General features: G+C 40.1%; 1 protein-coding gene across 1 annotated transcript in view; it reads right to left on the bottom strand.

The window, feature by feature from the left end:
• Nucleotides 1–214: 214 nt before the first annotated feature.
• ptgfrna (prostaglandin F2 receptor inhibitor a) overlaps nucleotides 215–14,594 on the bottom strand; it is a 101,485-nt gene continuing 87,105 nt past the window's right edge. Inside the window, exons 8-10 of the mRNA XM_079617570.1 lie at nucleotides 14,180–14,287; nucleotides 6,146–6,445; nucleotides 215–1,775 (exon numbers count right to left, since the gene is read on the bottom strand). Coding sequence (XP_079473696.1) covers nucleotides 1,609–1,775; nucleotides 6,146–6,445; nucleotides 14,180–14,287 — 575 coding nt within the window. The 3' untranslated portion in view covers nucleotides 215–1,608. The remainder of the gene's footprint in view (nucleotides 1,776–6,145; nucleotides 6,446–14,179; nucleotides 14,288–14,594) is intronic.

The raw sequence follows: 14,594 nt of genomic DNA, 5'->3' as shown, positions 1-14,594 counted from the left end.
AATACTCTTCAGAAGATGAAACTCATTAGATGAACGCTTATTACGGTAGAAACATTCCCTGCAAACGGACCCGATCAAATAGGAAGATGATCCGTGTATAAATTAGACTTACAGAACAAAACGTCATCTCGACTACTTTTATAGTGGGCTCTGTCCCTAAATTATATTATTTTACTTATTGAAATAATCAGAAAAAAAAAAAATGAAAAAAAAAAGTTGAAAACTCAAATTTACTAAAGTTTTATTGAAGAACACAGTTCTTGAAATATCTGGAGTCACAAAAAAACATGGTGTGGTTAATTCATTTAATGTAATCAATAATACAGGTTTCTGTAAAGAAAGCCAGCAGCTTTTGTCATGATGAGGGAAAGAGGACAAGTGACCAGGAAGAAGAGTAAATGAAGGAAAGCAACACTGAAATGAAATGACAAAGCGCCAGTCATCAGGAGAGGAAAGAAATATGACTGCATTTCTATGCATATAAAACAAATCTTCATTAATATTTTAAAAAAGACTGAGGCGTTTCCCAGGGGCTTCTGGGATAAACAGAAAGCTCAAGTCAACACAGTGTTATAGTTTTGTTTTATTAAGAAATACATTTTGTCGGTTTGCCATTGAGAACTGGAGTGAGTCACTGAACAAACAAAGAAAATACTTATTTCCTATTGGCAAAAAAAAAGAAAAAGAAAGATGGTTAAAGCGCATAAAATTTCACACAATAAAATAAAAAAACATTTTAATATCCATAACGGGACTACTGTATATAAAAGTAAAACATCTTGGGGACATTGGTCTATGAATGAGGCTCTGAACAGCTGGAAACTCTCGCGCATATACTCCGCTGGATACTGAGATGGATACTGATAATTCTCATCGTTTGTGGGAGTGAAAGTGAGGAAAGAGTTAATGCCAACAGTGTGTTGGTCTCAGTTATCAGAGCCTTTGAAATGCCAGACAAGCGTTCCTTAAGGAAGCCAAGCCGCGGATTGACGGTCAGTTGGGTCCGTTCCCGCGAGTGCTCACTTCTGGATCCCAGACGGATGCAGTCTTGAAGCGCCCGTCCATCAGCCACCCTGTGGATCAACGCTGCGCTACGCCACCGAGAGGAAAGGTCAGCCATTTTAGGTTCATAACTCTGACAGACGGGCAGGGTCACGGCGGATGTGACAGACCAATCCTCTGGGACTGCAGCGGTTTACAAGGCCAGTCTCTGCCACAGTCTTAACTGAGAGATTCGTGGCTCTTTCCCTAAGAGTCCTTCCTATTAATTGCTCAAATCAACTGTACAAAATCTAACATTGCTGGTCATAGTGCAGTCACATGTTAGTACCGAACGACAGGTTTCATTCCTGATGCTCTCATCCTATCAGCATTCAGGATGTGTTACAAGTTACAAGGGGGAAATAAAAACATCGGATGGGGCCGTCAGTGCTTTATTCCTGAGAATAAGAAGTGTATTGCTCCCGAGTTGGAATAAGGAGCCGTGGCTCAATCCTCGGAGTGCATGTCATCAGGTTCTCCGTCTCGTGTCAAGCAATGTGCATATCCACATCCAGTCCCAGAGTTGATAGAAGTGTTTTTGGGCCGGGTCGAGGACGGAGGACTGGTTTAGTCCATCTCCAGGTCCATAAGCTTGTTCCGGGGGCGAGGCGTGTGCATGGGGTTCCTGGAGAAACAGCAGTGGGCGACGGCAAGACCCAGCAGCACTGAGAGCACTCCAGCGATCACAGCGGCGAACACACCGTATCCCACCGGCATCTTCAGAGACTCCCACACTGCAGGACAACACACACAATCAGCAGCGCTCATGAGGACCACCACAGACGGGAACATGTGGGACCCTGCGTCACAAAACCTGTCACATGGGTCCATTTTCTTAAATGAAGATTTAAACATCATCTGAAAGCTGAATAAATAAGCTTTCCATTGATGTGTGGTTTGTTAGGATAGGACAATATTTGGTCGAGACACAACTATTGAAAATCTGGAATCTGAGGTGCAAAAAAATCCAAACATTGAGAAAATCTCCTTTAAAGTTGTAAATTTATGTTCACGATTGTGCTGCATTCACTCACAAACATACATGTTTTATATATTTACGGTAGGAGATTTACTAAATATCTTCATGGAACATGAGCTTTAGTTAATATCCTAATGATTTTTGGCATAAAAGAAAAATGGATAATTTTGACCCATACAATGTATAGTTGCTATTGCTACAGATATACCCGTGCGACTCCAGACTGGGTTTGTGATCCAGGGTTAAATATGAGAAAATATGGTATTCATTGGTTTTCAAATGGTATTGAAGATTCTTCATCATTAAATGCACATATTGTGAGCCTTCACAAGTGTGTATTGCTGTGGACATTGAGCGGCAGCGGATGCGGATGCGAGTTCAGCTTCGGAAGCAGAGTCTGGGAGGAGCGACTGGGGATGGAGATTTCTGAAGAGACGTCGGGGTCTTAAAGGATTAGTTCACTTTTAAAATGAAGATTCTGTCATCATATACTCACCCTTAAGTTGTTTCAAACCTGTATGAATTTCTTTCCTCTGCTGAACACAAAGGAAGATATTTAGAAGAATGTCAGTAACCAGACAGTTTTTGGTTCCCATTGACTTCCATAGTATATTTTTTTCTACTTAAGGGTGAGTATATGATGACAGAATTTTCACTTTAAAAGTGAACTAATCCTTTAAGGCAAAGACAAACGCCAACAAACACAAAGTTGAGGTTTATTTTCACTCGACTGAACAAGTTCAGTCAGCATTTGTCGGGTGTTGGACTGTCTGAGCAGTGTGATATGATGTATTAGAGTTTGTTGAAAATCATAAGACAGCGCAGGAAGCCGTCAACTGTCATCAGATCGCATACATCAATGGGATAATGAATAGAAATTATGATTCTGTCTAATAAATATTAAGTTAGCTTTTGTAATTATATCAATGTATATATATATATATATATATATATATATATATAAAATCAAATTCGTATTTCTATATATAATAAAATCATACAGCAAGTTTCATACTTCAAAGACAGCTCCCTAGATTAAATGATGAGTTTTTGTTTTCTACTCTTCTGAAACGGTAGGACTTGGCCCATTTTTCCTTCAGACGTCCTTTAACATGTAAATGAAGCAGGTGTGCTCTTCATAACTCGTGTCTGTCCATCATCACAAGAGCAATAGTGCTGTGTGAGATCTCCAGAAAGATGAGACTGTCTGATGTTGGTCCGTCCCTGAATGTAGACCAAGTGCAGCTCCAAACACTGCACAAACCCGTCCAAAAGATCCGGCTATTAGAAGTGCATGACTGAAGTTTATTTACTGCCGTGCCTGAGCGATTGAACAAGAACGAATTTTGTCTCATTTCACAACAGACTCTTCTTTAAGTCTCCATGTGGCGAAAATCAAGTTGTTAATGTTGTTTATGTGTGTATGTGGTGTTTTTAATACGCTTTAACCCTCTGGAGTCTAAGGTGTTTTTGGGGCCCTTGGGATGTTTTGAAATGCCCTGATATTTGTATTTTTTTCAGTTGCTTATAAACATATTAATGGCAAAGGTGTAATTACACTCTATTTAGCACGAACATGGCTATCATAATATGTGAGCAACATATATGTACATGTTTGCATTTTTGAGAGAATATTATTTATGCGTGGTTATTCAAAAAACTCAAACTTAAATTGTCTGATATAAGACCACAAACGACCAACTTCACATATTCCCACAATACTTTTGACTAATGGATCTTGTCGGCTAGAGTATTTACTTCAAAATGATCTGAAAATCATCCGGGCTAATCGTTCACATTAAACAATAGATTGATTTAAATTTTGTAAGACACTTTTTGTTTGGAAAGGCAATATGCAGGTGGGCGTGAATGATCCAACAAGGTCATGAATAATGTCCTCATTCACACCTGAAGACAAAGAAGACCTGCTAATGCTGCAGTGCATACTAATGAGCCTTAGGTGTCACTGTGGCTACAAGAAAAAAATGCAAAGACAACACACACACATATATACATACATATATACATACATACATATATATACCGGTATATATATATATATATATATATATATATATATATATATATATATACATATATATTACTACAGAATTGGTTCAGAGTTGGAAACATCTTGAAAAAAAGTGTATTTTTCCACAAACTGTATGCTTGCAAATTGTATAATATCCAAGGTAAACATTTCTAGTAATTGTGCAGTTAATTCTCATTCGTATTTTCAGAAAGTTTTGGATTATGTAGGCTATCCTCTCCCCAAATTTGTCACTAATAAAACACAAAAATAATTTATAGAGAAGGCTTATATTGACCTTTTAAGATTTTGTTTGCACCTTGTAAATTAGGTTTTGATGTGGCAGTAAAAGCTTTATAAATAATCTATCCAAAACGAAATTTTGTCTTTCATATTTCGTCTGTAACATATGGTCTTTTATAATATATATTAGGGCATAAATGTTAATTTGCAGTTTAATATGTTGCTTATACAAATACATTTTATTTCAACGTATTCAGTCGATTTTTACTCATCTCAGTAGGCAATATAGATAGTTTGCTAAAAGCGAAACACTCGCGCGAGCTGTAGTAAACAACATGCATATGTGCCGTGCATTCATTCAAACACAGAAACGCGATTCAAATTTAAACAGTCTTTTGCGGTTTACAGACACCATTTCATATCGCGATTAGAACAAAGCACTTACTGATGATCTGCAGCTGGGTCCGTTGTTCGGCTACTCCAGCACGTTTGAGGTAAAATTTCCAGAATTATCACGATATTATTATTCCTCACAGCGAGCGTGTTGTCCAGCTGTTGTGGGCGTTGACTGGTTTGCATGTGTTGCTTCAGATTATCTGCGTTTGAATAGCGCGCGCTCTCGATGGGCGTGTCACATTAGCGGAGTAATGAGGTGCCAGAAGGATAATGAGCACAGCTGATCTCTCGCTCTTTTTATATAGATTACATAAACAGAGAATATTTGTTTTAGTTTTGAATTAGATAATTTAAAACTACACACTTAAATGATTATAGAGATATATAGCTCATGTCTGAGTGAATAGTATTCGCTGAGATTTGTTTAAATTTAGAAACGTGCTTCAGAAAAAAAGTTCACGGAGACGGAGAGGCATAAAGCACTCCCTGTTTACTTTCTTTATTTTACAAAAGCACAATGTTTTATTTCGATTGTAAGTGGACACATAAAAAAGTAGACATTTAACAGCTTATTTTCTCATATTTCTTAAGGCTGTATGACCAAAACTGACTGAGTATTTTAGGTCTATTTTGCTGCTATGTAAAAAAAAACGAGCAAAACGCGCCCGCGCGTTTGCCGACCCCAGGGGGTTAAGACAAGCCATGAGTAAAGTAAAGTATTTTCTGCTTAAAACTGCAGTGAACCAAAGACACGGTTTGAAATCGCTGGTGTTTCTGACGTCACAAACTACCTTGTAACCAATCAGATCAACGTGTGATCATCAACCAGTGGATCTCTGAGTGAGTGAGTGGAGGCGGGGCTCATTTGCATATTCATAGAACCACGCATACTAAATGAGGCAAGGGTGTCGAGTTACATTCAAGCTATTTTAAGGCATGACTAAATTCAAGGAATAAAACGTTTACATATATGTCACTTTGGTGATGATGAGTTTAAAGGGGTAAAACGATTGACTACAGGGGGACTTTATTCTTCTCAACATGCTGCCACTTTTTCCTAAATATCTTGTATCGAAAGCTCTGGCAGTGTCAAGTACTTTGTCCTCGGGGGAATCGTTGTGGTTGCATTGGTTCATTTTAATTTGACTCTGGCTCAAACATACACGGCTCTATTACAGCGCTCTCCATCTTGAATGTCAAAACATACATGACACGGGCATGGATACGGTGGCCAATTACAGCAGTGGGGTTACTGCCGTTTCTGACAGCGGTAACACCTCTCAAGAGGAAGTGTTTGTGGCAGAGAGAAAACGAGGATGGAAAATTACCATTTTTAAGCTTTTTTTTTGTTTGTTTTTTTAGTAAGCTAACCTCCAGAATCGTAACACAACTCCCTGAAAAGGCCTTTCATGACCCCTTTAGCAACCCCATCCCTAGACTACATCTGAGGATCTTACATTGCGTCTGCACCGAGAGGAACGTTGGAGCCGAGGTGAGGTCCTTCTCCCGGCTCCAGGCTCCAGTGGCGGGGGACAGGAGCCAGGGAGTGGCGCTGCAGTGGTATTCTCCCGCATCCCTGTCCTGGGTCTTGTGCAGGCTGAGGACAAACGTGTGCCGGCCGGTGCGCTCCAGGCTGCTGTCGTTGGAGCTCTTCTTCACCACCCCCCAGCGGTCCATGCTGACGAGGGGCAGGACTCCTCCGTTATCCACGGCCCAGCCCGAGCCCTGGAACCAGCGGACGTCAAACGACACGTCCCCTGTGGACACACGGCGAAACGGTTCGGGTCAACAACTGAACTGACATTTAAACACCCGCCAGCAGAGCACGGAAGTGTTTTGTCATCGAATAACATATCTTACTCAGAAATATGTCTGATTATGGAAGTCAAATGGTCTCTGCGCTCTTTATTCATGAGAGGTACACTAAAGGCCAAACGTTTAGAATAATTAACAAGAAAAAATAGGACTATAAAATAAATTTTTCCCAGTAATTTATGAAAATAGAAAACCATTGTAATGATATTTCACAATATTTTAAAATGTCATTTATTCCTGTGGATGCAAAATAATTCCTCCAGTCTTCAGTGTCACATGATCCTTCAGAAATCATTCTGACATGATGATTTGATGATCAAGAAACAGTTTTCCTGCCAAACATTGAACATTTATTTATTTTTATCCAGCAAGGATGCATTAAATTGATCAGATGTGACAGTAAAGACATTTATAATGTTACAAAAGATTTCCATTTCAAATAAATGCTGTTCCTTTGAACTTCATATTCATCAAAGAATCCTGAAAAATGAAATGTATCAGTTTCCACAAAAATATGAATCAGCACAACGGTTTTCAACATTAATAATAATCAGAAATGTGCATCAAATCATATTATACTGATTTCAGAAGGATCATGTGACACTGAAGACTGGAATAATGATGCTAAAAATTCAGCTTTGATCACAGAAAATAATTAGTTTAACATATTCACATTGAAAAAAAGCTCTGAAATTGTAATAATTCGCTATTTTTCCTGTATTTTGATCAAATAAATGTAGCCTTTGTGAGCAGAAGAGACTTCTCTCAAAAGCATATAGGAAAATCTTAATGACTCCTAAGTTTTAACAGGTGGTGTGTATCTCGTGTGGATCGGGCGAATCGCCGCTCGTTCATAGGCGTTGTGTTTCTGCACTTCAAACATCCGTGCCGGTGCTGCAGATTATTCATGTACGTTTAACACAACCACAAGTGTATCCATCATGTGTATGGAAAGGATACCAAGCTAAAAAGTGTGTTTCCAGTTGTTTAGCACTACAGCTCCAGTGAGACAGACTCGGACAGGCCTGTGCACGCCGTCCCACTGCTATGTGAGGAATCCCGATGAAGGCCATTGGCTAATCAGAAACTCACAGCCAGATCAACACCGCATTCCCACAACCAAGCTGAGAACTACAAGATCCCATCTGCACACCACTCATGACTCTTAAACTGTCATATGGATCTTCACATTTATTTCGGTGTTCATGACAATCGCATTGCTCACAATTTCAGAATTGTTTTGCTATATATTTAGCTTTTTTTCAAAATCTTGATATTGATTTTGTTTGAGACTGGATTAAAGGTGACACATTAAGCCCCTTTTTCACAAGATGTAATCTCTGGTGTTCCCAGAATGTGTGTGAGAAATTTCAGCTCAAAATCCCCCAGATCATTTATTATTGCTCGTCAATTTTTTGGGTGTGAGCAAAAACACGACACTTTTTGTGTGTGTATGCAAATGATCTGTTGCTCCGCCTCCGTTCAGAAGAGGGAGGAGCCGAACTTCAGAAACTCTAGCAATAACAGAACTGGCCGATCTCACTCATCCCGAATCCCAGAATAACCAGTAGCGAGTGCAGGAGAGACTCAGGAAGAGTGTCTGATGTTAGTGGACACATTTGTGCAGTTGTTGTGGAGTTACACTGATCATCTCCTCATCATGTTGAACTCTTACACAAGTGTCCACAGTTCCTGAGGTGTGTATGAGACCGCGCTGACATGTGCTGGTCAGCAGTGTCCAGTGCTCGTCTGTGCTCGACCACAGAACAGCGTCATGCTTTACTGGAGCTAGAACTGGTCACTGCTGGCGCTGGTGTGTGTAAACGTGCAGATTAATGACCGTAATATTATAATAAGATCCGCTTCCTACGTCAGAAGGGGAGCGAAATCTGATCGGCTTATTTCTGACATGTTTGCAGAGAAAGGCTTAACAAAGCAAAGTCACTGGGTTTCACTCGTCATGTTTTCTGGGTTGGTAGATGCGCCGGGACCCGATTACACACTTACACACGGGACACGTCAGACTTTCATCATATGTCCTCTTTAAAAGTGTTTTTAGAGGAACCATAATTTCAGCCAAATGTTTATTACACACACACGTTAAAATATTTTTTTTCTGCTATATCGCCAAGTCCTGCTCTCTTTAAGAGTACAGTAATCGATTACCTCACAAGTCAATCTCCAGTTAAGATTCAGTCCAACTATGACGACGCTAGTTGGGAAATTAAGGAGAGCCTCTGGCACTGCAGGGGTCCTGATCATCTTTACTGTATATGTAATATGATCATCAGTGGACGAGGAATGACATTCGCTTCCGGGCCCGAGGGTGACGGCCGGCTGCGCTGACCGGTCCCTACATTCACTGGATAATGCCTTTTCTTTTCCAGACGGCTTCTAATGTGACGGGCCAGATGCGGGTTTGAGCATCACTGCTCTATCAGTGTACAGTAAATGACTATTAGTGTGGTGTTTCCCACTCCTCAAACACTTGCCCTGTGAGAAGAGAGATTTTTATGCACATGAAAATAGATTTTCATAGCCACATCTCACTGTTGCAAATGCCTAAATAATAAATAAAAGTCCTGTTTTCAAAGTAAAAAGGTTTGCTTCACAGCCTCCACAGTTTGCGTAGGACAGCTTCAGATCTCCGGCACAAGCGCTCTCTCTGAACCGGAGCCTGAGGGAGCCGCGCTGGCCTTGTTCTCCACCGCTGAACACAACTAGGACAAAACCAGCCTTAAAACAGCGTTCGTTCTGCAGAACAGAAGCAGGACTGGTGAGCAGCTCCGGCTCTTCGGGTTGAGTTGTCCTCGCGGGTCCTTCAGCTGAAGCACATGTTCTCGGATACTTTACTGGAGAACATTAGTCAGCCTGAGCGCAAGAACAAGCAATGCAGGCATTAAGATTTATGAGATTAATTAAAAATTAAACACTGTAATGTGATTTCACACTACAGAGCTGCAGAGGAATAGTTCACCCGAACCGAGGTGAACCTGTCGTGCCCAGCTTTATTCTATTATTATGGGCTTTTTGGGTGGGGGGGTGAAACACAAAATGTAATTATCACACAGCTCTGCAGGGATAGTTCATAAAATTGTTATTTTTGTTAATATTTCGGCCCTGTTTACAGCTGGTGTTGAGATGCGTTCTGTCGATCAGATCACAAGTGGACGACACTAAACACAGCTGTAAACGGCCGAAACACTGACAGAGCCGAAACTAAAGCTGATGCTCTCCGTGTGTTCCTGTCATCTCCGGGCACTTGCATTTGTCAATTCACCTTTGGCTAAGCCCCGCCCCCCTTAGTTACTGTTGCTACATCCGTCAACTTCATCTGGGCTCTGGTTTGGTATCAACATGGCTTATGCTGTGACGGCTCTTCCTGCTGAACTTTTATCAAACTTTTATAAAGCAGCAAATAAAGTGTCCGATAGAAGTAGGCAAAAGTGTCTGCAGTGTGCATTCGAAGGCTATATTCAAGACATACCGGAGAAACACAAGCAACAGCAAGGCATCCAAATAGAGGCAAAAGCATAACGGTCACAGTTAAAACATGACCCACCGCATTATATCCTAAAGGAGACGGAGGCTGGGACTCACAATATCAGGAGCAACACTGTTCATGCACAGCTGGTCTCTATTCACTTCTATAGTCGTTATTACAAAGCAAACGGACTACGCGAGTATAAAGTTGTATTTATTAGCAGCGTGTGCTAGCGTATCAACAATTAGGGTAGAGAACCGAAATCATGACCTAAACCAGCATAAAACTGTCTAACTAGTGTAACTTCACAGTAAGGTTAAAAGCTAAATGTATCTTAGAACACAAAAGTGTGTTGTTGATCTTGAGGGGTTTCGCTGACTGAGGACGTCCACACAGTTTAATCCAAAGACGACACTTGTCAGGATTTGACTTCGGTTTTGGGAAGGGGAAACGGACCCCCCCTCCAACCTCTCTGGGAAACACGTATCTGTGTTACTAATGCCCCAGGCACAACGTTTAACCGTATCTCTGATAAAACTACGACGGTGATAGCCTGCCGAGACCGAAAATATGAGACGCCGGTGTTAAAGTCAATGGAGCGCTGTGAACAAGTGTCGGACCGCTGTGGAGCTCGTTCTTGCTGCGCTGTGATTGGCTAAGCCACGCCCTAGAATGTAGATTGACCAAAGGCGAATTGCTTCAACTCATTTAATCCATTAGATCGAAAGATCTGAAAACACACACATTTACCCGCCTATAGACCCTCCCCTCGAAGAAATCCGGACAGAAGTGTCTGAAAGTGGACAGAAGAGCCGGATTAAAACACCAGATGTGAACGGGAATGAGTCCCTCGTCTACTTAACTCCAGGAGTAAACAGGGTTTTACTGCAACAAACTACTTCTTTATTTCTTCTGTGGAACATTAAAGATGTTTTGAGAAATGTCTTTCTTAAAGGTGCATTTAGGAGGATCCGTTACAGAAATGCAATATCATGTACATAACTATGTTTTTAGTGGTGTATAAAGACCTTACATAATGAACCGTTGTGTTTTTATCACCTTAGAACGAGCCTTTTCTATCTACACACACCGCGGGTCCGCTTACATTGAAATAGCCATGTTGCGCAGACATGTTTCTACAGTGGCCCTACAGGGACAAACGCGTTTCGTCACTGTGTTACTCTTTGTGTAAAGAAGCTAAAGCTAAAGTCAGCTAATAGAACACTGACACAATGATGAACACGTAACAATAATATTCACAATAACTTATCGTTTTACTGAATTATTAAGTAAACCTAATTTCCTAATTTATCTTTGTAAAGAAACCTCATTGCTTAACTGGCTACTCGACGACGACATCACTTCCTGTCGGCCACCGTAACTTCTGTTGGGTGCGATTCACACCCTCACCACTAGATGCCGCTAAAAATCACACAGTGCAGCTTTAAGTCAGACAATGGAAGTCAATGGGCTTCAATGCAGTTCAATGAGGGCGAGTTAATGATTAGACTCTTTAATTTGCTTTATGTTTCTCAAACTAAACGTACTGTGTGGCTTCAGACGCCTTGGAATATAGAGCATGCGTCATGTGGACTATTTCTACAGAAAATAAGAGCGGATTGGAATGACATACGGGTGAGTAAAAGACTGAAGACTCATTCTTCGGTGAACTGCTCTTTACAAACACAAATCCTCCGAGACACCGTACGGTCTGCTGCTGCTCGACTCCCTGGGGATTACACTTCGAGAAGCACAATGGGAACAGAAACCTTTTCCTTCAGGGCGACAATCTTTTCAGAATCCGAACAATAAAGGCAGCACAAAAACATCTCTCGTTTCTCTATACTGTACACTCAATAGAGAAGTGTGAACATTGTGCTGACATGTATCCATGACTTCAGCAAGTGTGTGCCTGTCTGTGGCTTCAGACGCATGAGGGAGGAACGCTTCACTTCTTACGCTCCGCATTACCCAACATTCAACCTCAAGAGTGCAACATTTCTGACTGATGCGGTCAGCATGATCCTCAACATGTTCAGATCACATGTTCAAGTACACATCCAACCACTGACGTCCAATAGGAGACAGCAGAGCTTGAAAGGCAGCAAAACACATCAAATGAGGCAAAAAACAAACACAAAACAGCCAATCAGAAGGGTTACCTGAACTTCCCTCTCGTTTCACGGTGTGGGTGTATTAGGTTTCGTATTAGGCGTTTTATGTCTATTTGCAGGTCCTTGTTGTGTTTTCTACCATTTTAAACAGAACTAATACTTCTAAAATGTTGATATCACAAATTAATATGCTAAAACAATTTACATACAAGAGGTTCTGTAGAACTTTAAAGTCACCATGAAATGTAAATTGTTCATTTTAATTATTTTGTGCAATATTGTTATAAATTATTTATACGTGCACACGTCATTATTGTTTTAAATTCAGATCAACTCCCTCTTGCAGCTTCTCTTCTCTTCTCTGATGACGAGGGTGGGGCGACCTGTCACTCACATGAGATCAGCCAATAGCAAACCAGAACCATCCAATCAACCAATCAATTCCCCACAGACGAAATCAATCGCCCTACATTTGTTCTTGTTCCAGAAGCGGTTCACTCGGATATACGGCACAACTCGGCGATATATTGCTTCTATAATATCGTGATTGTTGTTTTAACGGTGTGTGATCTGACATTATTGAGCACGTCCCTCACTTTACAGAAACACACAGAGTTGCACACACACATTACGTGATGGCGCTCGTGCTTTTAGAGCGCACGCTTCCACTGTGGGATTTAGTCTAGTAAAACTCAAAAAATATCTAGTATCTCTGTATGTCTTTTATATTTGTCATTTAATATAGTTAATCAGTCACACAAAGAGTCCTGCTTTTCTCCAAATCAGCATTATTGCAAATGTGATATTGATTTTATACAAAGCATTTGACTGTCTTAATGAGCGAGTCATTGAATCATTCATTCAACCGATTCGTTCATTCAGAAACAAAACACATCCGTGTGTTACTCAGAGACTGAACTACTTTCATTGGTGAAATAGAGCAAAAACAGGCAATATTGTGTCTAAAATGTTACATTTTACATAGCATCTCATATTTTCTCTGATTATGATAATTGTATCAAACACCCCTAGTCAAAATAGGTTAGAAAAGATGAGAGCAACTTTTGTTTCACTGTTTTAAAATGACGGACGTTTCAATTCTGCCAAAATCTGAAGAAAGGACCAGTTTACAACAAGGACCATCTTTCATGACATTTTACACATTGTACGTTTGTTAATTATAGACTTTGGCTAATGCGAGTTCCATTAAACACATCTTACCAGATTTAAATGGATTTTCACAAAAATATGTGTACAAACGCCAAAAGGCCTAGTTTTTAAATAGTAGACCAATAAGTAATAGTAAGTTTAAAGCACTTAAAAGAAGCACTTCAATGAACTACCCCATATAACAGCTCATACCATATTTATGAGTAACTATTAAGCAACAGCAACAAAAGGAAAAGACGTGATACAGGATGTGACTCAGGGGGCCAAGTTGAGGTAATAATTTCCAACTGTAGACATTAGTTTATAATATTGTCTGTGAATAACTGCAAAAACCCACAAAACATGAGCAACGGCATGTAACGGCATGTGACTTCTAAGGAGAAACGAAGACTCTGGTGCTGATGAATAAACTGAACACTGATGCCTTAAGAGTTCAACCTGGATATTGATATTAAAACACACCATCCGGAGAGCTTATAAGGTGAGCGGATTACGGCCAAGACTGAACCGTGCACAGACACTAGAATGACTGGTCAAAAGCTATAAAGTGTTTTACAAAAAACCTTTAAATAATTTAAATACTTAAAGCACTCGGCTACTTTTGAGGTTCTGTTCTTTTCTTACATCAGTGCTTTAAGCAGAATGTGACTGAACTGAACAGGGAGATTCAAGTTCACAAAACCCAAAATACATTCCTGTACAGTAAAATCTTATTCTCATTACTTATAGGTATACACTTTATAATGATTTGGACATAAACCTAAATTAAAATGCAATGTCATTGGATTAGATAAATTATTAAAAGAAATCACATTTGTTTGAAATTAGAATTAGACATCAGAAGGTTTGAAATTCTAAAAGAGAAAAACTATTGTGCATGTTTATTATGGTGGTATCTCAGCACTTGCCAGTGTTAGGAGAAGCGTCCAGGATGGAAATGATGCACTTCATCTGGACGGTCTCTCCTGGTAACACATTCTTTGCTTCTGAATGAATGGATATGTTGAACACTGGACCTGCAGATCGGGAAACACACACACATGCACTGTTATTAAAGTCTGGCTAGATCTCATAGTCTTTAAGTGGATGTTGAAGACTTCTATAAACATTTTACAAATCAGTTTGTTCATACGTTTGTTCTCATTCATAAAAAAAAAAATGGAGTAAAAGAGATAGTTCCAAAGAGAGAGAGAGAGTTCCAAAGAGAGAGAGAGTTCCAAAGTTCCAAAGAGAGAGAGTTCCAAAGAGAGAGAGAGTTCCAAAGTTTCAAAGAGAGAGAGTTCCAAAGAGAGAGAGAGTTCCAAAGTTTCAAAGAGAGAGAGT

Source organism: Phoxinus phoxinus, assembly GCF_949152265.1.
Source record: "Phoxinus phoxinus genome assembly, chromosome: 7".
NCBI classification, from domain to species: Eukaryota; Metazoa; Chordata; class Actinopteri; order Cypriniformes; family Leuciscidae; genus Phoxinus; species Phoxinus phoxinus.
Note: the sequence above shows the minus strand (reverse complement) of the source record. Positions and strands in the feature narration are given on the sequence as shown.